This window comes from Hevea brasiliensis, chromosome 5 (genome assembly GCF_030052815.1).
Source record: "Hevea brasiliensis isolate MT/VB/25A 57/8 chromosome 5, ASM3005281v1, whole genome shotgun sequence".
In the NCBI taxonomy this organism is placed as follows: domain Eukaryota; kingdom Viridiplantae; phylum Streptophyta; class Magnoliopsida; order Malpighiales; family Euphorbiaceae; genus Hevea; species Hevea brasiliensis.
Window position 1 is genome coordinate 2,983,941 of NC_079497.1, and position 24,355 is coordinate 3,008,295.

The 24,355-nt window shown below is 33.4% G+C and overlaps 3 protein-coding genes and 2 long non-coding RNA genes across 6 annotated transcripts; 4 read left to right on the forward strand and 1 right to left on the reverse strand.

The window, feature by feature from the left end:
• The first annotated feature begins 227 nt into the window (after positions 1–227).
• On the forward strand, positions 228–2,422 carry LOC110668919 (caffeic acid 3-O-methyltransferase). The gene is made up of 5 exons (XM_021830319.2): positions 228–245; positions 366–834; positions 1,438–1,739; positions 1,843–1,907; positions 2,015–2,422. The coding sequence occupies exons 2-5, from the start codon at positions 425–427 to the stop codon at positions 2,315–2,317; spliced, it is 1,080 nt and encodes a 359-aa protein (XP_021686011.2). The 5' UTR covers positions 228–245; positions 366–424; the 3' UTR covers positions 2,318–2,422.
• A 5,259-nt stretch (positions 2,423–7,681) lies between these two features.
• Positions 7,682–9,596, forward strand: LOC131179857 (uncharacterized). The gene is made up of 3 exons (XR_009148740.1): positions 7,682–8,551; positions 8,640–9,025; positions 9,134–9,596. It is a non-coding gene; the product is annotated as an uncharacterized LOC131179857 (long non-coding RNA).
• Positions 9,597–10,978: 1,382 nt separating this feature from the next.
• On the forward strand, positions 10,979–12,596 carry LOC131179856 (uncharacterized). The gene is made up of 2 exons (XR_009148739.1): positions 10,979–11,044; positions 12,097–12,596. It is a non-coding gene; the product is annotated as an uncharacterized LOC131179856 (long non-coding RNA).
• Positions 12,597–13,504: 908 nt separating this feature from the next.
• On the forward strand, positions 13,505–14,916 carry LOC110668951 (blue copper protein-like). Its single transcript, XM_058146607.1, has 2 exons — positions 13,505–14,205; positions 14,373–14,916. Exons 1-2 carry the CDS (start codon positions 14,043–14,045, stop codon positions 14,693–14,695), a joined length of 486 nt encoding a protein of 161 aa, XP_058002590.1. The 5' UTR covers positions 13,505–14,042; the 3' UTR covers positions 14,696–14,916.
• Positions 14,917–16,924: 2,008 nt separating this feature from the next.
• LOC110668930 (nucleolin 1) lies at positions 16,925–24,302 on the reverse strand. Of its 2 annotated transcripts, XM_021830344.2 has the most exons (11): positions 22,873–24,300; positions 21,483–21,572; positions 21,171–21,404; positions 20,867–21,088; positions 20,645–20,753; positions 19,326–19,484; positions 18,695–18,756; positions 18,531–18,610; positions 18,295–18,353; positions 18,159–18,193; positions 16,925–17,242 (listed from the first exon to the last, which is right to left on the reverse strand). In XM_021830344.2, the coding sequence occupies exons 1-11, from the start codon at positions 24,256–24,258 to the stop codon at positions 17,192–17,194; spliced, it is 2,487 nt and encodes an 828-aa protein (XP_021686036.2). In that variant the 5' UTR covers positions 24,259–24,300; the 3' UTR covers positions 16,925–17,191. The 2 variants fall into 2 exon arrangements, with proteins under 2 accessions (XP_021686036.2, XP_021686035.2); XM_021830343.2 differs by having other exon boundaries at positions 18,159–18,353; positions 22,873–24,302.
• Positions 24,303–24,355: the final 53 nt, after the last annotated feature.

A 24,355-nucleotide genomic window follows, 5' to 3' on the forward strand; every position in this document is an offset into this window, starting at 1 on the left:
AGATATTGCTGGTCAAAGTAGACTTTCAACTTTTTAACTCTTCAAATGACGCACAGCCTTACGTAATGTTCATCCTGTTAATTACATTTCCTGTCCAAATCTTAATTTCACCTATTCATAATTCATTTATACTTTTACGTATTTATGATAATTTGTGTAAAATATTATTAATTTCAAGACACTTCTCCCGTTGAAAAAGTTACCTACCCCGGATCAATTATAAAGAATTGGAGGTTTCGGAGAAGGTTAGTCATGACGACGGTGATTAATTTAATTAAAAATACTTAGATTGCAGTCAAGTTTAAACTTCTTTATTTTTTAAGGATTATCAATCTAATGACAAAATTATGGGTGAATATATGTAGATGGAAAGTTCATTAAGCTAAACATGTGCTCATTCTACAGCAACAGTTAAGAGACACACATGAATCTTGGGAAGCTAGCGAAACCTTTGATGGACGGAGAAGAAGATGGTTTATTTGCCTTGCAACTTGCTACAATTTCAATCGTTCCTATGGTGCTGAGGACAGTTATGGAGCTTGACTTGTTAGAGATGATGGCAGAAGAGGGTGAAGGGGCTCTGTTCTCCGCTTCAGAGCTGGCCTCTCGTCTTCCCACAAAGAACCCAGATGCCCCAATCATCATCGATCGAATGCTACGCCTTCTCGCTAGTTACTCGATCCTCAATTGTTCTACTGTGACTGATAAGCGAGGACATGCTCAGAAATTATATGGTCTGGGTTCTGTTTGCAAGTACTTCACAAGGGACCAAGATGGAGTTTCTTTTGCTCCTTTCTTCCTCTCCATACTGTCCAAACCTTCTGTTGATTGTTGGTTTGTTTTCTTCCCTTCTACTCCTAATTATTTCTAGTTTTTCTTATTACTCTCCTGTCTATTAATCACTATGCAAGCTAGAGTTTGGCTTAATATATATATATATATATATATATATATATATATATTAACTATATATGTAGAGTTTGGAGAGGGATTATTGGGTGCTCCTAAAGCACATGCTCCCTGGAAAAAAAAAATTAAGTCTCACTCCCTCTGAACAAGGAAAAGTTTAATATTTGTGCAGAAGAGAAGAGTATTCTGGTAACCTTTGTTTCTTTAAATATACCTTATTTTCAAGATTTTTTTGAAATTATTAATGAAAAAAATAAGATATGAAAATCATCCACGAATTGAATTCATTTTAATTAAATAATTTAAAATTAAACGTATATTTTATATATAAATGACTTTTGAATTCTCTCACAATGATATTTAATTTGTATTTATTTGGAAATAAATTTTCTAAGTTAAAAAGCAATTCTTTCATTCTAAAAAAAAATTAACGAAAAAAATTAATTAAATTGAATTCTTATTAAATTTTAATGTCCAAATAAGATTACTCTTAGTCATGACCAAAAGAATTCTTGGCTGAATATATAGGTACCATCTAAAGGAGGCAGTGTTGGAAGGAGTTTCCCCATTTGAAAAGGCAAATGGAATGAATATATTCGAGTTCGCGAGAAGGAATGAAACTAGTTTCAATGAATCCATGTACAACCATACCATGAAGGTAATGAGGAAAATTCTTGACAAATACAAAGGATTTGAGGACCTCCATCAGGTTGTTGATGTGGGTGGTGGCTTTGGGGCCAATCTTAGATTATTAGTCTCCAAGTATCCTCAAATTAAGGGTATTAACTTTGATTTGCCTCATGTTGTTAAAGATGCACCTCCTTGTCCAGGTACCTATCATAATTTCTGTAATGATTTTATCTTATTTTTTTTCTTGTATAAATTAGTAATTTAATTTGAAATATTAGTTTTAACTATTGTCTAATTGATTAGGAGTAGAGCATGTTAGAGGAGATATGTTTGTCAATATTCCCAAAGGAGAAGTAATTTTCATGAAGGTGAATCTATTGTGTTCTTAATTATCTAATAAAGATTAATGAATATATATGGAAAATGTAATTAATTATCAAATTTAATTAATTTTTTTTTTCTTTATTAATCTTAGTGGATTCTTCACGATTGGGATGATGATCAATGCATGAAAATATTGAAGAACTGTTATGATGCGTTGCCAGAATTTGGAAAAGTGATTGTGGTGGAATCTGTAGTTCCAGAATTTGTACAAACAGATGTTATATCCAGAAATGTGTTTAAATTTGACATGAACATGTTGGTTGCCAACGAAGGAGGAAAGGAGAGGACAGAGAAAGAGTTTGAGACTTTGGCTAGAGGAGCTGGATTTTCAGCTATCAAACTTATATGCAGTGTTTATAGCTACTCCATTTTTGAATTCTACAAGAGGCCATGACCAATTTACATATGTTTACCTGTTTCATCTGTTGTATCCTGTAATTTTCTACATGGTACTTATCTTTTTCTCGATGGGTTATGTGTAATTGATATATCTTCAGTATATCCAGCTTGTTTCATTTGAAGATAAAACGAAAATGGGCATTTGCATGCGAATAAATTTGAACAAAAAGAAGTATGTTTGTTCCATTGATTAAGTTTACCAGTTTTTTTTTTTTTTTAAGAAACAAAAAACTGTATTAATAGAATGGAATGTAATAATCAAGTCTGAAAAAAAAACTTGACTATGGATTATTTTCTTGTTGAGTGAGCTAAAAGGGTTTATATACAATGTACAAGAATAATCTAGAATTAATAAATTTCTCTATTCTACCCTGCCTAGTTTATAGGATCTAAAACTAATTTTTACAACAAATCTGTTGGGACAAAATGCATGTAATGTTGAGCTGGAATGGGAAACAATCTAGAATAATCTATTTGCTCTCTTTTGTTTTCCTTTTCCTTCAGCCCATGTCCATACTTCAGCCCAACCCATTGATGGACTATCTATCAGGCCCCTCCTCAAGGTGGAGACTCGTGCGTATCGTGGAGTCCCATCTTGAAGAGATGTCCATTGAATAAGGCAGAAGTTAAGGGTTTCGTGAAGAGATCGGCGAGCTGGTGTCTCGACGGTACATGCACGGTGGTGATGAAGCCCTTGTTCAACTGATCGCGGACCACATGGCAATCGATCTCTAGGTGCTTGGTCCTCTCATGGAAGACTGGATTAGCCGCGATATGTTCCGCTGCTCTGTTATCGCAGTGGAGTGCAATGGGGAGATGGAGTTTCAATCTGAAATCTTCAATGAGGTAACTGAGCCATTTTAGTTCACAAACAGTAGTTGCCATGCTTCTATACTCAGCTTCAGCTGAGGATCTGCTTATTGTGATCTGCTTTTTGGCTTTCCAGGAGATTAACGAGGTCCTAAGAAAATACAAAATCCTGTAATAGATTTTCTGCTCATAGGACAAGACGCCCAATCTGCATCACAGAAGGCTCGAAGCTTCAGATCATTTTCTTGAGGGAAGAATAAGCTTTTGGAGGGGCATCCTTTCAAGTATTTGATGATATGGATGGCTGCGTCCCAGTGTGGTTTGCGAGGAGCTTGCATAAACTGGCTCAGCTTCTGAGTAGCATATGAAAGATCCAGCCTTGTAAGTCCCAGGTATAACAATTTTCCTATAAGCCTTCTGTATTTGTCGGGGTCTGTCATCAATTCTCCATTTTCATTATCTAGCTTCAATCCTTTTGGCATAGGATAGGGGCTTGTTTTGGCATTTTGTAATCCCATGTCTTGGATTATATCCAAGATGTATTTGCGCTGGCTCAGGAACATGCCCTTTTCTGACCTGGCTATTTCAAGACCTAAAAAGTACTTGGCATAGCCTAGGTCTTTGATTGTGAATTGGTCATCTAGGAGTTTCTTAACTTTTATAATCTGATTCGTGTCTGCACCTGCAATTAGTAAATCATCTACATAAACAATTAGCGAAATAAAATTGAGACCAGATCCTTTAGTAAACAAGCAATGGTCAAATGCTGACTGATGGAATCCAAATGCTTGTAGCTTCCCTGTTAATTCTTTGTTCCATTGTCTTCCTGCCTGCTTTAGACCATAAAGGCTTCTTACTAATTTGCATACTTGTCCCTGAGCTGCTTTTGTATAACCTTCTGGTGGCTGCATATATACATCTTCATCCAAATAACCATGTAAATATGCATTGTTGATATCTAATTGATGAATGGGCCAATTGAATGTAGTAGCTATAGCTAAAAACAATCTCACAGTAACTAATTTAGCTACAGGTGAGAAATTGTCATGATAGTCAATTCCAACCAATTGATTGTACCCCTTGGCAACTAACCTTGCCTTGTACTTGTCCACAGTACCATCTGGTTTGTATTTAATTCTGTACACCCATTTTGAAGCTATAGCCTTTTTGCCCTTGGGAAGGGTAGTGAGAACCCATGTGTTGTTCTTCTCTAAAGCCTCCAGTTCAGTTTTCATAGCAAGAGACCAATTACTGTCCTCACTAGCTTGATGGTAATTTTGTGGTTCATGAATAGTAGATACATTTGCCATAAATTGTATGTAATCATGATTATATTGAGGTATAGAGGGAAAATGTGATATGAAAGGTGAGAATCTACCTGCAGATTCTGTGGTAGTACAAGCAAGTGTAATTGCATTAGAACTGTTGGCACTGACTTGAGTTACAAAATCATTTAACCACAAAGGTTTTGTTGTCATCCTTGTGCTTCTTCTGACTAGTGCAGGATTGTGTGATGGTTGAATGTGGTTTGAGGAGGATGAAAGAGGTGAATCTAGTTCTGCAGTAGGTGATATGTCAATGGTTTCTGAATTATCATTGGATTCATTTAACAAGGTGGGTTTAAAATGTGAGTGAACTGGATCTGTGTCAGGTATGGCTAAAGGAATGACACTTTTGTGTTTGGCATGCTCACTTGCACATGGAAAATAGTTTTCATAAAAAATCACATCTCTGGAGATTATGATTCTTTTATTTTGCAAATCATATAGTTTGTATGCCTTAAAACCTGAAGCATAACCTATGAAGATGCATTTGAAAGCTCTTTCTTCAAACTTGTGTTTTTGTGGCCTAATGTTAGTGGCATAACATAGGCAACCAAAAATTTTGAGGTAATTGTAATCAGGTTTTTTGTCAAACAAAATCTCATAAGGGGTTTTCCAACTTAAAACTTTGCTAGGCATTCTATTTATGAGGTATGTGGCAGTTAAAATGCTTTCCCCCCAAAAATATTTTGGTACTTTGGATGCAAACATTAAAGCCCTTACCACTTGTAGTAAATGCTTGTGTTTCCTCTCCACAACTCCATTTTGTTGTGGAGTGTATGGGCAAGTTCTTTGATGTAAAATCCCTTTTGCTTTGAAAACTGTTGTAAGTTGCTGATTGATAAATTCAGTGCCATTATCTGACCTTACTGCCTTGACTTGTTTTTGAAATTGATTTTGAACCATATTTAAAAATTCCAATAAGGTATTGTAAACCCTGGTTTTGTCAGGCAGTAAATAGGTCCATGTGACTCTTGAAAAATCATCAACAATAGTGAGAACATATTTTGAATTTGAAATTGAGTATTCTTGGTAAGGTCCCCATAAATCAATGTGAATTAAATTAAAAAGTTCTTTTGTAGCAACTTTGCTTTTTTGAAAACTAAGTCTTTGTTGTTTAGCAAGTGGGCATACCTCACACATTTTATGGTTTTTAATTTCTGGTGTGATGACTGTGATATGAGATAACTTGGTATCTGAAATGTGTCCAAGTCTGTAATGCCATGATTCATAAGAATTGGGAGAAATAGAAGATTGTATGACTTCATTTGCTTGAATTTTTGGCTGAACATGACTGAATTTAGGAGCAGAATTACAGTTACCCTTAAAGATCTCATGATTACTTTTGTTTGCTGTTATTACATATAGCCCTCCTTGCAATTCTCCTCTTGCTAGTACTGCCTCAATCACTGGGTCCTGCAGGAGGCAATGGTCAGAGAAAAATTGGATTGAAATATGTGAGGTTTTAGTAAGTTCACTTACTGACAGTAAATTATATTTGAAACTTGGTGTGTATAGTGTATTGTGGAGATACAGGTATGGGTTTATCATGATGTTTCCACTGTATTTGACTGGTTTGGTGTTTCCATTAGGCAAGGTAACAAAACAGTGATTGTTTAATTTCACAGGTTTTTGGAAAAGGGAAAAATCATGACACATATGAGTTGATGCTCCTGAATCTACTATCCATATTCCACTATTCTTACCATATCTGCTAGTAGAGTAGTAAGTTGGATTCTTACCTGCAAAGCCTGTGAAATTAACACAGCTTGCCTCATTTGTTACAGGATTCTGATTCTTCATGTATTTGGCAATTTCAAGCTGGACTATGCTTGCCCAATCAACTCATGTTGCTTCATTCTTGTGATCTGTCTTGCCTTTGCATTCAGGTATCTCCTCATACACATTAGCTACTGTGTTTTGCTTAGCCTTGCCCTTTTTCTGTTTTAATTCAGTAAACCATTCTGGATACCCATGTAGCTTGAAGCATGTGTCTCTAGTATGACCACTGGCATTGCAATGATCACATGTTCTGGTTTCTTTCTTCCCAAACTCTTTTTTCTTGCCTTGAAATTTATCTTTCTGAAATTGCCCCTTGACTGCCATTGCTGTATTAAAATTCTCAGCATCAACATGAATTTCCCTCTGCTTTTCTACTCTAAGTATCATAGAATAGGCCTTGTTTACACTTGGCAATGGATCCATTAGAAGGATCTGGTTTCTGACATGGTCGTAAGTCTCATTTAATCCCATTAAAAATTGCATAAGTTTATCTTCACTATTTATTTCTTCCATTTGTTTGGCTGCACCACATTCACATACTGGCAAAGGCTTAAGACAAGCCAATTCATCCCATAATTTTTTAAGTTTAGTGAAATATACTAAAACAGATGCATTATCTTGAGTTAGAGTACTTATCTCTCTTTTAAGCTGGTATAGGAGAGGTCCATTACTTTCTCCAAATCTCTCTTTAATCTCTTCCCACAGGTTCTTAGAAGAGGTTGCATAGATGAAGGCATCCACCAATTCTTTTGAGAGTGAGTTGAGTATCCATGAGGTGACCATGCTATCTACTTTCTTCCATTTATCCAGAGTTGTAGCATCTGTAGCAGGAACTTCATAGCTCCCATCTACAAAACCCAGCTTATCTTTGGCTCTCAGAGCCAGTACCATGGATCTACTCCATGACAAGTAATTTCTTCCTGTGAGAGGTGAACTTACAAGCATCATGCCCGGATGATCAGAGTTGTGCAAATGGAAGATATCATTTCCACCATTATCGATCTGCATTCCAGTGGTATTTCTGACAGCAATACCACTACCAGTAGTATTTTCTGCAGTTGGTGTTTCAGCCATGGAAAAACTTGCTGAATTGTATTGGATTTTAGAGAAGAACAGTATATCAGTAGCACAGGTTGTGCTCTGATACTATGAAAAAAAAACTTGACTATGGATTATTTTCTTGTTGAGTGAGCTGAAAGGGTTTATATACAATGTACAAGAATAATCTAGAATTAATAAATTTCTCTATTCTACCCTGCCCAGTTTATAGGATCTAAAACTAATTTTTACAACAAATCTGTTGGGACAAAATGCATGTAATGTTGAGCTGGAATGGGAAACAATCTAGAATAATCTATTTGCTCTCTTTTGTTTTCCTTTTCGTTCAGTCCATGTCCATACTTCAGCCCAACCCATTGATGGGCTATCTATCAAAGTCGAACTCATTAATAAATCATTTGATTTTTCAGCCTTTTATTATCAATACCTAAAAAAACATTGTTAATAACGGATTGATAGATCCGTGGCTAAAAATATGGATTAGCAACAGATCCATTGATACTCCTTGTATCGTTAAAGTATTAGATGCATATAATAAGGACAGTTAGTGAGATTCAAACTCTCAATCTAGTAGGAACACTGAACTGAGTTTTACAAACTTCATTAGCATCAAAGTATTTAAAATATTAATTCTATAGAAAAGGATTGTTGACAGAGTCAGGTTTAGTTTGTACAACTATCACCAAATGATGGAGCCGGAGGAATCCATGTATATGTGACAAACGACCTTTGACCCACAAATCAGCTTTCTATATGCAAAGTGGGCTTGCCTGAGGGACCCCCAGCTTTTGTTATCCCCGGCAGAAAAGGAGCAAAATGGATGTGTCTAGTGTCTATTTTCTCTGTATTATTCAGTTAAAATGGCCATATAATTATGTTCATTTTTAGCCAGTGTTACTCAGTCTCCCCTTCTCTATTCTGCTATGCCGCTTAGCTAGCCTTTTTACATGTTTTTTTCTTCCTCTAATGCTCGCACTTAAGACCTCTTTCAACTCTATAAATACCGGTAAATGTCCCTCCTGGCGAATCACATCCAGGGTTTGTTTTTCTTGTTATACAATAACAAGAACATAGTTAGAGCTATTTCTAATAGCTTCTCATCTTGTTTTCTTCATTCTTATGCTGATCGCTGCCATTGTTCCAACAAGCAGAGCTTGAGGGAAGGAATTCATTGTTGGAGATGAAGCAGGATGGAGACTAGGACTTGATTACCAAGCTTGGTCTCAGGGCAAGAAGTTTCATGTTGGAGATAAGTGGTAATTGATACATAATTAATCATTTCATACATGTCTAATTGATATTTGCATTGAATTAATTAGAATAATCCATCTGATATTTGTGCAGTATTTAGATATTATGTGGGAGCTCACAACGTGTTTAAGGTGAACGGATCTGGGTACCAGAACTACATTAAGCCAAAGCTAGGCGAGGCACTAGGGTACCAGAACTACATTAAGCCTAAGGTAGGTGAGGCACTAAGTACTGGAAATGACACAATCGTTTTGGCAACTCCGGGAAGAAAATGGTACGTTTGTGGAGTAGGCAAGAGAATGGCATGAAACTTTCTATAAATATATTAATATTTAAAGCACGAGCTCCCAAGCCTAGTCCACCCGCTCCACTCACTTACGACAAAGAATTCATAGTTGGAGATGAAGCAGGATGGAGACTAGGATTTGATTGTCAAGCTTGGGCTAAGGGCAAGCACTTCAGAGTTGGAGACAAGCTTGGTGAGTAAATACATTTTATATACTGAAGCAACTTAGCCATTTGACTATGATTATTAAGAGTTTCTTATTTGGTTTAATTACGTGTTAATAAGTCATTATAATTTGCAGTTTTTCAGTATTACCCAGAAGCTCACAATGTGTTTAAGAGGAATGGAACTGGGTTCTAAAACTGCATTAGGCCACCGGCAACTGAAGCACCAATAACCGGAAATGATAAAATAGTTTTGGCAACTCCGGGAAGAAAATGGTACACTTGCGGTGCAGGGAGCACTGCGAGAAAGGGATGAAAGTCTTTGTAACTGTGCTACCACCAGCTGCTAAAGCACCCTATACTCCAAAAAATGTCTGAGGGGACTATTTGTTAATTAGATTTTCTTAGCAGCGGACATGTTTAACAATCAGATCTTAGTACTTGTCTAAGGTTATTGTCTTGTGTTTGATTAATATGTTCTTTTTCAAGGGGTTTGCATGAATGATGCTTTTGTATCATTCATTCTAGCTAGCTTTTTATCAGATGTGTCCTAAAGAATTTGGAATGATTGATTGCCTAACCAATTAAACAGTTGTTTTATTAAATCAGACTGCCTGGGGCAGTTTGAACTAATTTAATAATTATTATTTTTTTTAATTTTATAACCAGTTCTGATCTGGTCTAATTTAAGGAGGAGGAAAATGACTGCTATTCAATTTAGATCCGGAAATCATTGACTGGTTTTGAGCCTGAATCGAATCTTAAGTAGATTTACGTTGTGAGAAAATTTTGTTTACATTCGATTTATTGTAGATTTAAAACGCAATATATATGGTGAAACCTACATGCAAAATAGATAAAATTTATATATAAAATCAGTATAATTTACATATTTGTGTTTTGAATTTATGATAAATTAAGTGTAGATAAGTTTTTCCATTCCCCTAATTTAGAAACTAAAATTTTATGAGAAATTAAATTCAATTGATTTCTTTTTACGTAAATTATCATATTTGAAATAAAAAAATTTAATTCCTTTTTAATTTAAAAAAATTTAGAAGAAATAAAAATCAAATGTGATTGTGTGAATTTTTTTTTCAAATAATTTAATATAAAGAAATCTATTATGACCTTGTTTGATTCAAAATATTTAATTTTTCAAGAAGTATACTTTGACACTAAGTAGAGAGAGCTCGGTGAATCAACATTCTGCCCATATCTGTTCGCTTCACGGCGGTTGGGCTGTTACATTATAAGCGGTTAAAGTTTCACTTCTGCTAATAACTTAAATTTTTGGGAAGGTGATAAGTGCTTGATCCTATTTATACTTTCAGGGAAGTTAACTTCTTAAAAAGTACAATATAAATATGTTTATTATATAAATTAATTTTTCAAAAAGTATTTTACTTTTAAATTGTAAAAGGTAACAATAGTCATAAAATAATTCAAAGTGTAACAAATTAAACTATAAATTGATAAATTCATTATACTTAACTAAAAAAAGTATAACTTATCAAATTCTACTTAAGTAAATTATTTTCTTTACACAAGAGAAATAGAATGACCTATTTCTTAATAAGTCAGTTTAATAATGTAAACCAAACAATACACTCTTCTACACTTTTCCTTAAACTTTACTTTCCTAGTCAATTTACTTCCAATCAAATAAAGCTTCGTTGGAATATTTTATTTTAATAGTCAATGAAGAAGCTTCGTTGTAAGCTAGAAGCAGTAAGTACTATTTATGTACTACACAGAGCCAACATTTAAGTACTTGTAGTACTTTTTGTTTTTAGCAATACTTGTAGTTCTTTGTTGAAAGGATGCTTAAATATAACATTTGAAGCTTATATTTCAACAGCTTCACAATCTCATTTCAAAACTGATTCAAAGATGCAAAATTTAGGTATACTTTGCAAGAGATGGAAGGGATCGAAGAAGGAACAACTTTTAAGCAAGTGTAGAAAATCACTGGAATTGGCGGAGTTGAAAATCACTGGAATTGGCGGAGCTGGAAATCAAGCTTTTATGTTTTCTTCTTTCCAAAGGTAATAATCTTATCATCTTTCATTCGTTCTTATATATATATATATATATAATTACAACAATGTTATGATCATTATTCCACATCACAGAGATGCATGCTAATTAATTCTTCAATCAAAATTTTAATATTTTATATTTATACCCAATTTTTAATGTATTAATTTTAGTCTGTTTGAGTCTATTTAAGAAGGTATTTATCTTAATTTATAAGCTGATCAAACTAGTTTATAAGATTTAAAATTAAGCTAATTTATTTATTTATAATAATTTTTGAATTTATAAATTTAGCTTATAAGTTGAGAGGATTCGATTTTTCATTTTGGTACTTATAAATTAATTTGACTAAATATTTTACTATATTATCTTCATTTAATTTTTAAAATTTTATTATAAATTTTATTTAATATTATTTTTTTAATCATTCTAATAATAAATATACTTATAAGTTATTTTTTATCTAATAATAAATATACTTATAAATTATTTTTTACTAAATATATCAACTGCTTATCAGTCATTTATAAATATTTTAATTAAATATATAATTATTTAAAATTTTAAATATTTATAAAATCAGTTAATTTTTATAAGTTAAGTTAACACATGAGAGCAAAGTGATTGGTTTTGCATAGGGTTCATATTATTGCATTTGAATGGATGAATTTAAAATTTTTTATTTGATTTTTTGTTTAACTTTACTGTTTAGTTTTTTTGTGAGAATTTAAAAGTTTTAAAATTTTTATATTACAAAATAACTATAATTATTTTTATTCAAAATTTTCTTTTTAAGCAAAATAAATGCACAATATTTATTTATTTTCTAAATAATTAATTATTAAAAAAATTATTTTGACCAATTAAACAATCACACCGAATTAGTCCCAAAGCTAAATAGCCCTCAAACCGAAATTCAAATTTAAACTATAACCATCCTAGAACCTCCAACATAATTGATTATTTCATGTCTAATCAATATTTGCATTTAATTAAATTAGAGTAATTAAATTGCAAAAATCCATCCGATATTTATTGAGTTATGATGATGATTGTGTAGCATTTAGATACTACTTTGGAGTTCACAACGTGTTCAAGGTGAATGGAACTGGATTCCAGAGCTGCATTAACCAAAGATAGATGAGAAACCAAGCACCGGAAATGACATAGTCGCTTTGGCAACTCTAAGAAGAAAATGGTATGTTTGTGGAGTAGGCAAGCATTGCGAGAATGGCATGAAACTTTTAATAAATGTATTACCTTGAAGCACAAGCTCCCAATCCTAGCCCACCCGTTTCACTCACGACAAAGAATCCATAGTCAGAGATGAAGCAGGATGGAGACTTGGATTTGATCATCAAGCTTGGGCTAAGGGCAAGCACTTCCAAGTTGAAGACAAGCTTAGTAAATAAATAGATACATATACTACAACAAATTAGGTATTTGGCTATGAGATTTCCAAAGCTAATAACATAATTTTTGTCACCCAAAAATTAAAAGGAGATCGAAAATGACACGCCTAAAGGTAATAAAAAAAATGTCGTTACGTGTATTGATAAGGCACTATCACTTGATACAATGTGCTTAGAAATATCATGGTTCTTGGTTATTCCAAACTAAATTAAAAGGAACTAAAACCGAACAAAAAAAATTTTTAAGAAATTAATATTATAAGAATTAAATTTTGTTTACTATTTTAGTATAATTCTGATTATTTATTAGAACTATATCAACCTAAAGAATTGAGTTCATAATTGATTTTATATACATGTTTTTTCTAATATAATTAATTTTATATTTTTTTAGTTGAGCATATAATTAGGCAGATAGATTGGGTAAGATGATATCTATTGAATCAAACGTTGGCTCAAAACCGTTCCATTTGGACAGACCAACCAAAGTTGTGCCCAGCCGGCCATAGAGAACACGTTCAACCTTTTCTACATACCATGACTTGGTCCATGGATTTATTTGTCTTCTCTGATTTTTTTTTTTTTTTTTTTTTACCCATATTTGTCTTATGGTCTTAATTTACCTTTGATCGTCGATATTTTTTGACTAATTTTTTTAAATTATCAAAAAATTTAAATTTCTAAACAAAATAAACCCTTAATTTTTTATTTTCTAATGAGATAAAATTTATTTTTTAATCATTTATTAATGTAATTGACAAAAGATACTTGAAAATATTTCTTTTTAATTACATGTAAAAAATATAATTCCAAGTATGAGTGGTTTAACATTTTTATCCTTTAAGCAAAATCGAGTGTTTAGATCTTTATGGATGGAGAAGATATCCATTATCCATGGTGAGTGTTTTATCTCTTAATTGGTTAATCCGGAAAGAACAGAATTAATCTTGATCCATTGGGTTGAGAATAATTATGAAATATTCAAATATATATATATATATATATATATATATATATATATATATATATATATATATATATATATATATATATATATATATAATTCTACAATATATAAAGTAAAATAATTTTGTCCTTCTCACGATAGGAACTTAGTTTGTGTTTAGATTGCAGAGTATCCATTTTGGCTTTGTTTATTTCAAACTCTTTCACATAGCATGTTATGTTCCTAATTTGGGTGTATCGAGGATGTCTATTTATCGGGTTTAGAATGAGCATTCTTATGCTAAGTTTTTCCTAGTTAATTAATAAAATAATTTTGCTTAAAAGAAAATTAAATTAAAAAAATAAATTAAACTCAACAATATTAAAAGAAAAAAAACAAATACAAAGTATATACTTTTCTTGTGCCAGTATATAGTTTTCTTGTGCCTGCCTGCTGGCTCGGGTAAACCAATGTTATCTGTTGTGCCAACTCGCCGATCTGCACACTTCCTTTATGGAAGGTTAACAATAAAGGATTAAGACCCTATATATATGTTTCCCTTATACAACAAAGCCACACCACACTTGGAGATTAATTACAGTAATTTATTAAGGAGGCATAGAAGAGCTAAAACTTGATTAATCTCAAATGGCTTCTAATCGGTTTGTTGCCTTTGCAATTGCTGCAATTATTCTTCCCACAGTCGCCATGGCAACTGAATACATAGTTGGTGATGACAAAGGATGGAATGTTACTGTCAACTACACAGAATGGGCTCAAAACAAAGTATTCCATGTTGGCGACACATTAGGTATGTATGTCAACTTTATTTATTTATTTTGAAGGTGATCCATTTGTGATTTAAAGGTAACGAATTCGAGTCACAGAAACAGTTTCTTTGAGATGTTTCGGGCACTGAGTCATATGCCTTATCATTTTCACAAGGAAAGAACTTTTACACTATTAATAATATTGCAGTATTCAAATACGGGCCACCACATAATGTGTCTAAAGTAGACGAAGGTGGATTCAAGGAATGCAAACCATCTGGAGATCTTTACAACAGTGGAAACGATACATTTACACTGAGCAAACCTGGTAAAAAATGGTATATTTGTGGTATTACTGCTCACTGTGAGAAAGGGCAGAAGCTAATGATTAATGTGGAAGAACCAAAAGTCCCAGCACCAGCTCCCAAAACAGTCCCAGCACCAGCTCCCAATGATTCCTACAGATTTATCTCATCTTGGTATCAGATTTTCATGGCAGCTGTTGTTGTAATGGCAATGGCAGCAATTTAATCTAAGAATCATCAGAAAATTTAGGGTTTGATACCCAGAAATAAGGCTTTGGTATTGGTTACTAGTCTTTCTTTATGGGTGTTTATTGGTTACGAGTCTTAATTATTCATTGTCATGCAGCACATGCGTTTAATAAGCTGTAATTCTCAGCATTGAGATTTTCTTTTCTGTGTGAGATAAGTTTGTAATAACATGTCAATGGATTCTCTTTTTTAATTTAATTTCGATGGGAACTTGAGACGTTGTACCTCTGAAAATAATTCCAATATCACTATGTTAAACCTTATATTACTCGATGAAAATTTTTTGGATTCAACCCAGTACTTACAAATTAGGGATAACATTGTACCATTGAAGGAGAATATATTATTGACAAAAAATGGAGTTGGAGAGGAAGTTTAATTTTTAGACTAAACAGGAAATTATTTGATTAAGTTAAATAGAAATCCAAACCATTATTGATCACTTGTTATTAATATAACCTATTATTTCATGTAAAATTCTTACATGCATTACAGTGTTTTAAGGTATTTATGAACTAAATTAATAGAAAATTATAAATACATTTATTTATGAGACTTATCATGATTTTAATTAATATATCATTTATTAATTGGTTATGCATATACACTTGAGTGTAAAAGAACCTCAATTCTCTAAGTTTTCCCTTTTCAAAAATATTTTAAAATATTTTCCTTGTATTATTGAATATGAAGAGCTATAATTTATTCTTCAAAGTATAAAATTCAATAACTTACAATTTAGTCTCTAAAATTTAATAAAATCTATAATTTAATTCTTACATTTTCAAAATCAAATATAATCCTTGAGATTTTAAAAAATTTATAATTTAGTTCCTCCATCTAATTAACAGTTAATTATAGTAAAAATAACCAAAATATACTTAATTCTATATATTTTCTAACTAAAATGATTTAATTCATAAAATTTTGTATTATAAATAAATTAATCTCTTAATTTAACCATTTTATTTATAATACAAAACCTCTCAAACTAAGTTGTTTAAGTTAGAAAAATATAGAGTTAAAAATATTTTAATTATTTTTACTATAAGCAATAGTAAATGAGATAAAAAAAAATTGAGAAAGAGATTAAATTGTAAATTTTACTAAATTTAAAAGACTAAATTATTTAATTTTAAGAACACCACGACTAAATTTTAAATTTTATCAAGTCTCAGAGTTTACCCTTTAAAATTTATAACATAAAAGCTATCTGTAAAATAGCAAAAATTATTATTTTAATCATAAACTTTTATCATCTCATCATCAACGAAAAATTTATTTTTCTTGTTAGTCTATTGATTCTTTTCGAAGTTTAATACTTCAATTAATCTATCCCAAACATATTTGCAATGATGTGTTCAATAATGGGTAAATTACAAATTACTCTGCGAAGTATGTCAAATTAATATATATATATATATATAACTCTCCAAATTAAAAGTAAAAAGAATGATACATAATTCTTGACACATCTCGAAGTTTATCTTATAATTCACACATAATAATTCATTTACACAAGGAAGAGACTTTTATCTAATAAATACTTACAATTAAAACATCCATGACAACTAAAAGAATCACCTATACAAGATTTTGCATATATTACGAGGTGCAACAACAACTTATACATGCAATTATAAAATTTTCGCCTGATCTTCATAGCAGCAAGTTCTGCCTCTCAAAAAAGATCAGATAAAGCCATCAATCTGTGCAAAATGGAGAACTATCAGGGTAAAGGAGAAAAAAGGGAGAAGAAAAATCAATGACAGTTTCAAGGATTATATCCTAAATTCTAAATCCATGAATTGTTTATCATGAAAGAATTTGCAGTCTAATGATCTACGCTCTTCTAAAGATTAACTAAGAGGAAAGTTGTCCAAGTCTGAACCCATGTAAAAGTTAGTGTGTTTGGGTAATTGGTATGATGATATCATTCGGCAGAAGCACACCGCGTCTATTGCACAACCAAGGGGCTATCTTTATTGTTTACCCCGGAAATTTAAGAAAGAATACTGCAACAGATGGAAAGAAAAATATAGACCAAAGGGGAAGCCACAAGAGTCCATAATTCCAGGAACTTTTAGGCACATATTCTTGAACACCTTGTGAAAAGAAAAGAATTCAACAAACTTTTGATTAATTATTTTAATAGTTTGAGACAATGGTTGGCACTTGGACTACCAATCCCTAGTTGAAGCAAGTATGATGTTTGAGTAGCTTGTCAATAATCTAGCAATAGTGTTTCAAAAATTTAATGGAAGAACTAAAAGCTGCAATCTCTAGCTATTAACATCCAACAGCTAAACATAGCTACTAATGCAAATAGGTCCTTAACAATCCTCCTATCAATAAATGTTGTACAGGAAACCAACGCACTAATAGCTAACCAATGAAACTACGCAATGAATTTCAGGAAAATTACAATACGGAAGATGAAAATAGGAGTTCAAGTGACAGGGCAAAACATCTTCTAACATTTGTAGTCGTCTCTACCAGTGCCATGATAAGGAGGTTCTTCTCTCTGTCATGAAATCCATAGATTATTATTAATGAAGACATAACACGTCAGCGATAAACATTGTACTAGGAAAATTATATGCATTGAACCCAAAGACTAGATAGAAAAAAAGGAACATAAAAGTAATGCATGCCAAACAGCATTCACTGTTCAGTCATCAATGGGATGGATCTATATTGAAGTGACAATTACGTCATGGGCAAAAATATGATAATTTTTACCGATCATCCCTCAACCTTGAATGTATTTCACTTTCATCCCTCATCTTCATTTTATTACCACAAGATCTCTAAACTTTAAAAATGTTACACTAAAATCCCTGATGCTAAAACCTAGCAAGTTTTACGGCAAGATGCTTGCATGGCAGTTCCACACCGTTAAAAAATAAAATAAAAAGAAATTACTATCATAACTCCTCTGTCACAATTTCTTATTGTAGACCAGACTTCTTTTCCTTCGTCCTTACTCGTCTTAGTCCACCTACAACACCTTTCACTGGCTCATTCATACTTGGCGGTTCTTTTTTTTTTTATTTTATTTTTTACACATGGCACTACCATGTAAGCGTCTTACCAAAGATTGACCAGATTATGGTGAAAGGATTTTAGTGTAACATTTTAAAAGTTAAGGGATTTTGTGATAAGAAAATGAAGATGAAGGACGGAAGTGAAACACTCGTCAAAGTTGAGGGACGGCTGGTAAAAATTACTCAACAAAAATATTGAATTTAAACTTTAACATAAGAAGTCATTCTGTTAAAGTGTAATCAGCATTTCTAGGCAAAGAGAATACAAGGATCCTCTTTACTGATTTAATTACATAGGATAATCACAACATGTATGCAAGGACCTCCATTCTAACAAAAATAACTTCAAAAAGCTATGCAACAGAATTCAACCACATTTATATTAATCCATACCTGAAAACTATTTGCATAATCTGGATATCTGTGACCTGACAAAAAGAAAACCACCAAAATGAAGTAAAATAAACATCATTATATATTATCAAAAAGCCACAATCACATAAGGGTTTGCCTAATGCATGGCCAGCACCTTGCCGCTGATAATAAGAAAGAGAATCCATTCCAACACCTGGGGGAACATCACCATGGCTATAGACCAAAAATGAAAAAGTTATTTTTACAAAAGAATAAATCCATTGGCAAATTATCAATCCAAAAACTTGTGTGCATGAAGAGGGAGGGGTTGGAAAGCTGAGAAATTGAGTGCATGAGAGTGGCTTCACTAATTAAATGTAAAAAATTAGAAGGAATTTAAACTAATAATACCTAAGGCTTCCAACCGGATAAGAACTTTCCGTTCGAATACGAGTGTACCCTCTAGGATCTGAATAATTCAGATCATCTCCCTGCATTTACAGAGAAGTTGGTTGCATTTGACAAAGGGATATAGATTAGGAATGATCATCCAGCCATCAGTCTGAAGGGCTTACCAACATAAAGAAAGAGCGCTTCTGTCCAGGTAATGCTTGAGAATAATCCCAATTCGCCATGCCTATTCATTAGAGAGAGAGGGAGAGAGAGACAAAGAAAGAAAGAAAGAGGAGGATGATCAAGTACTTCAATAAGAATACTTTTTTCTGCTTTTAATAGAGTAACTAAAACGTTTCCCAGAGATTAGAGATTGTAAATCAGAAACGACAAAGAACTGCTATGATTTCCCATTTAGTGCTCCTCTAACCTGATTAAAGATTGTAATTTAATAAGAATTTCTCAAGTTTAGGAGTAGTAGTACGTAAAGAAAGTTGGACATATGGTAAGTCTTGACTCTTGAGAAACTGCTAGAGCATGGCCTTCTGAAAATATTTCTTAAATTTTTCAACAAATTACCAACAACTAACTAATAGCAGTTTAGCAAGAATTTTGAGTACAGCCAGTACGTAATTATATTCTCCATGGACCATGGTTACACTATATTATTGATAAAAGGAAATTGCAATTCATATAGTGTATATGAGGTAAAAGTAGGCAGAGAAGTCCAGTGAGCGATCTAGAGTATAAAAGCACAAAAGGAAACACAACAGGGAAACAAATATACGAACAAGATTGACAATTGCAGAATACCTGAACTCAATCTTGCTTGCATTTGCTTCTGTAGAGCCCGCTCTGCTAAGCGTCGCTCAAGCTCAGCTGTTCTAGAGGATCTTATATCACCCAATATTTGATCATCAATACGTATGGCAGGAGTTTTGCTGTTTCTCAGTTCAACTTGCTTTGCAGGACCTAAAAGAAATGGATGCGTTGCTTGATTATCCCATCATACAAACACACACACACACAAACACACACACACACACACACACACACACACAAAAAAAAGAAAAAAAAAAAAAAAGAAAAGAAGTTTCTTGTTATAATAGCAGGGAAAACACAAAATGGCTCACTCTTAGATTCATGCAATCCCAAAAGTAAACCAGTAGGCCACGAATTATTATGTGATTACTAAATGCAAGGCTTTATTCAGTCTCCAATTTGTCTAAAACTCTTTTTCTTTTTTAAATAGTAAGGTCATTAAAAGTGATTGTGCAATCCAGAATGCAAGTAGTTAGAGGTGCAGCAACTTTGGCAACATTGCATCATATAAGGAAATGAGCATGTGTTTGAAAAAAAATAAATAAAAGGGACAGAAGCCATAAGCTACACCAAATTCTGTTCCACTGCTTTCATTCCAATCATAAGGTGCACGTCAAACTAAGACAAGCTCCTTTCTGAAATCTGAAGCAATTTACTCCTCTTCCCAAAAGTCAACCTAAATTGTGCTTCATTCACCAAGTACAGCAAAACCCAAAAAATTAAAAATAACAAATGAAGAAAAGCATTAATTTACAAAGATTTGAACCCATCTTGAACAAGTTCTTAATAGTTAGAAATTTCAATAAAGTGAGAAATTCAGACATACCAAAATCCTTCCAAGTAAAAATCCTCTAAGTGGTATCATGTGAAGGTTCCATATCATTCCCTTAAACAGCCAGTAACAGATTATGCAAGGAAGATGGACTTCTTGGCCCAATTTTACTGTTTAAAACAACAAGATTTAACTGATGACCTGGACTTCTTGTTCTTTTTGAATCCTCCCTTTTTTGGCAAGACATAACTTGCTTCATTGAGAAAATCAATGACTCAAGTAGAGGAACCTATAGTACAAAAATGGCTATCCAAGGTATTCATAAAGATTAACTTGCTGCGAACCACTTTTCAGTGCAGCTGACACTAACAGTACTGATTGCTTAGTAGTAGGAGTGTAGGACTCAACACACTAATACAAATTAGTCAAAACTACCTTTATGCCCCTCATTTATCCAATCCCTTGATAACTTAAGTACATTTCAGCTATTAGACATATAAAAAAATATATTTCCCTCTGTGAGAAAAAATAAACTCACCTTGACTTGACTGTTTTTGTTTTGAAACTTCTTTACCTGTAGGCTTGGAGACTTTCTTATGGGCTTTACCCTTTTGCATAGGTTTTGCAAGGGATAACTTTACATTTACCTAAAATCACATCATGTAAATCATTTAGTTATCAAAAGAATACATATTATTTAAAACAAGCCATCAGAGGAAATAACTAAAATTTTAATTGTGTTTGTACAAAAATACAAAACCTGAGATCCCTTGTCACTCAATCTCTCATGGTTGAACAATTCTATGCATGTAAGAGCAGCTTCACGGGTTTTAAAATTAACAAAGGCAAAGTCTTTTCTCCTTGAAGAAGGTAGATTTCGGGAAAGAACAACATTTTCAATTTCTCCAAACTTTGTAAAGTAACTTCTCACTTTTTCTTCATCCCACGAGGAAGGTAAATACTCTGCATATACTGACTTAACCTGCAGAAAGTACCGATAAGTGCAAAAATAGTTGCACTATGTACCTAGTAGCCATAATATTAAGAAGTCTTAGTAGACAGACCTTCAGCAACTCTTCTTCAACTGGCTCACTTAAGGGTTCAGCCCAAGCAACTTTTATATTTCGAAGCTTTCCCTGGTCATTCTTCTGAAGTTTCTTGAAAGCAAATTGAGCATCTTTGTTAGTTTCAAGTTCTAAAAATGCAAACCCACGATTACGTCCCACATTTGAAGGATCAGGCATCACAGTGACTTTATCTATTTTCTCAATTCCCATCTCATGCAACAGTTTAACGACCTGCCCAGGCATAATAAGTCATTGAGATGCATAATTTAAAACTTCAGGGAAGAATTCAATATATGTGGAAAACCTTACATCTTCATTTGTCCACCTCTTGTCAAGGTTACCAAGAAAAATTGTGTCATTGCCCTCAACAGGAGCTGTAGTACACCGCTTTCCACAAATCTATTATTCAAAGGAAGAGAAAAAGATTAGTCATAAATAGACTGATGATTGATCTAATATCATGAACGCCTTACAAGAATATAAGATCATGCAGTGCAGAACATGAAAATGATGATGACCAATATCCAAGTAATTTAAACACATCAGGCAAATTCAGGATATCCATGTTGTCAAGATTACGAATGTTAGAACAACCAAACAATAAAATATACAAAAAAATACCTCCTATAATTGCATCATTTGATTTTCCTAGCAGCAATTAAAAATCTTCCTCTCGTTGTAGGGTAATTCCAGTCAACAAGGAAATAACTAACATCATTTTTTTATTTCCATCCATTTCAAAAGAATATTTAACTACTAAATGCACAAAATCATTAATGATAAAGAATTTCAAAAGAATATTTAACTACTAAATGCACAAAATCATTAATGATAAAGAATACTACTGTCCCAACCACTGAAATCATCGAAATAAGTGAACCTGAAATTTTTTGCTGTAATAACAATTGCAAATTAAGAATATGAGCAAACTTCATGATAACATTGTAGTTATAATATTAGTGCTAAGATATATGACATTAATCTTAGCATTTGGTGAGGGCAGGTCAGAACATGCAGACCCTTGGACAAATAAATGATGTATTTGAAGAACAAAGGTGTAGAGGCCAGAGGAGATGAGCAAAAATAAGACAATTACTTACTAGATAACTTGAAATTTTTCTGACAAAAAGATCTGCATGCACCACCTTATTTTATGGTCATATACTATTTATGCTGAGTCCTGATTAACATTATATGAAAAAAAAAAAGGACAAAAGGGACAACTATAGCAGAGAGAAATACTACAGCAAGAGTTAAGATCAAACTATATTTTGAAACTAAATAATCTACTGTTACTCTAAACTTTCCAATGTATAAAGACATGTACATGGCAATCAGAAAATAAAAATTCATAAATCTTCCAACATTCAAAACAATGTGATGTGATAGACTCTCCGTAGTAATAAATTTCAGCAGAACAACTGTTCATGCTTCTGCTCCAAATATGTCATGTAACAATTCATGAAGAAATATATATATATATATATATATATATAGAGAGAGAGAGAGAGAGAGAGAGAGAGAGAGAGAGTGAGAGATTGTGTACTGAGTTCATGTTTTATCTGTACCTAAAATCCATTAAACAACCACTCATACACTGTATTGATAATCCTTCGTACGGTTTGTTAAAGTTCACATTTGATATTTCATACAAATGGCAAATAAGAAAAATAGCATGAAAATCCACAAAGCTATTCACCTCGGCTTTTGGGTATTTCTCCAATGCCTTCTTTGCATCCGCGGCTGAAGCATACCTCACAAATGCAAAGCCCTTATTCTTCCCTGTCTTGCTATTAATCACCAACCTAACTTCCACAATGTCACCAACTTCCTCAAAAACCTTCCTGACATCCTCCTCCTTTGCATCAGTGTTCAACCCACCAATGAAAATCTCTGTTTTCCTCCTCCTCCTCCTCTCCAGTGCCTCCAGCTCCCCGCTCAAAACTATCCTTCCATTACCCATCTCACTATCCTCCTTCCCTCCCTCCTCAATTCCACTGTTCGACTCCACAACTTGAACCACACACTCATTATTTCTATCCCTAACTAAATTCACATTCATCACTTCCGCGGGCATTTTAGTAGCAGCATCTGATTTCTCAACTACACCCTCACTCTTTTCGCCATCCACTGGAATTTCATTCACAGAAACTTCTTTTCCTCCTCCACCCATTGTTTTAAAGGTTTCAGCTTCCATAGAAACACCAAAAGGCTGATCAGGGTTTTTAGCTTCTTCCATTGACAATGTCACACAGGCATCAGACTTGTCAGCCCTAACTGGGACAGAAATTGAAGAATCAACCCCTCCAACTTCCAGCTTTGGCATGGAATCATTACCGTCACCATCCAAAAGTTTGGGTTGCTTCTCCAATCCTTTATCCTCTGGTTCTGCACTCAATTTAACCATTCCAATTTCTTGCATTGTCAGAGAAACGCAATCAACGCTGCTAATTTTGTCACCACCATCATCCAAAACCTCCTCTGTCGTCAATTCTTTATTCGAACACGCAGTCACGGCCTTATGCATATATTTGGGCACTCTCTTTTTCACTAACTTCTTCACAACCTTTACCACCACCTTCTTTGTCTTCTTCTTCGGCTCCATCGCCACCAGATTATCGTTCCCAGAATCTCCATTAGCATTCCCACTCCCACCAATCAAGTCTTTCTCCTCGATTCTCGCGTCATTCTCCTGAGCTAGGGTTTCGTTTCCCGCGCTAATTTTTTCATTTTGCGTTTCCATTGAAGAATTTTGCCTCTTCTCGTCTACGGCTCTTTCCTTCAAAGGTTCTGCAGGAACTGTAACCGAAGATGTCGCCGACGTGGTTCCATTTTCAATCGCGGGGGAAGAAGCCGGTAAAAGTGCACTTTCAGAAGCTGATTTTGCGGTAGTTTTTGTTTCGCCATTGTGTGGAGATTTAACAGCAGTTAAGGAATCAGAGGAAGGAATAGGCGTAAGGTCGGGAACGGCGCGCTTGGCGGTGCTCCTAACGGCACGTTTCGGCCGGGGACCTGGTTGCTTCTTCGGAGCCATTTCTGTGTACGTTTTTTTATCTTTATTTATTTTTACTTTCGAGCGGTTCATCCTTTTGGTGCAGTAGCGGTGGCGAAGAAGACTCTCGAGAGTCTGTTTTTTGGAATTGCGTTCAGAAAATAATTTTTTTTAATATATTATTAAGAGT

Bases quoted from the DNA above. Each gene is read 5' to 3' on its own strand.
- LOC110668919 (XM_021830319.2), top strand. From the start codon at position 425: ATGAATCTTGGGAAGCTAGCGAAACCTTTGATGGACGGAGAAGAAGAT. The intron at 835-1,437 runs GTTTGTTTTCTT...CTGAATATATAG, and splicing joins AAACCTTCTGTTGATTGTTG to GTACCATCTAAAGGAGGCAG. The intron at 1,908-2,014 runs GTGAATCTATTG...TATTAATCTTAG, and splicing joins GAGAAGTAATTTTCATGAAG to TGGATTCTTCACGATTGGGA.
- LOC110668951 (XM_058146607.1), top strand. From the start codon at position 14,043: ATGGCTTCTAATCGGTTTGTTGCCTTTGCAATTGCTGCAATTATTCTT. The intron at 14,206-14,372 runs GTATGTATGTCA...ATAATATTGCAG, and splicing joins CCATGTTGGCGACACATTAG to TATTCAAATACGGGCCACCA.
- LOC110668930 (XM_021830343.2), bottom strand. From the start codon at position 24,258: ATGAACCGCTCGAAAGTAAAAATAAATAAAGATAAAAAAACGTACACA. The intron at 18,611-18,694 runs GTAAGCCCTTCA...CTGTAAATGCAG, and splicing joins AGCGCTCTTTCTTTATGTTG to GGAGATGATCTGAATTATTC. The intron at 17,243-18,158 runs GTATGGATTAAT...ATTTCATGACAG, and splicing joins ATTATGCAAATAGTTTTCAG to AGAGAAGAACCTCCTTATCA.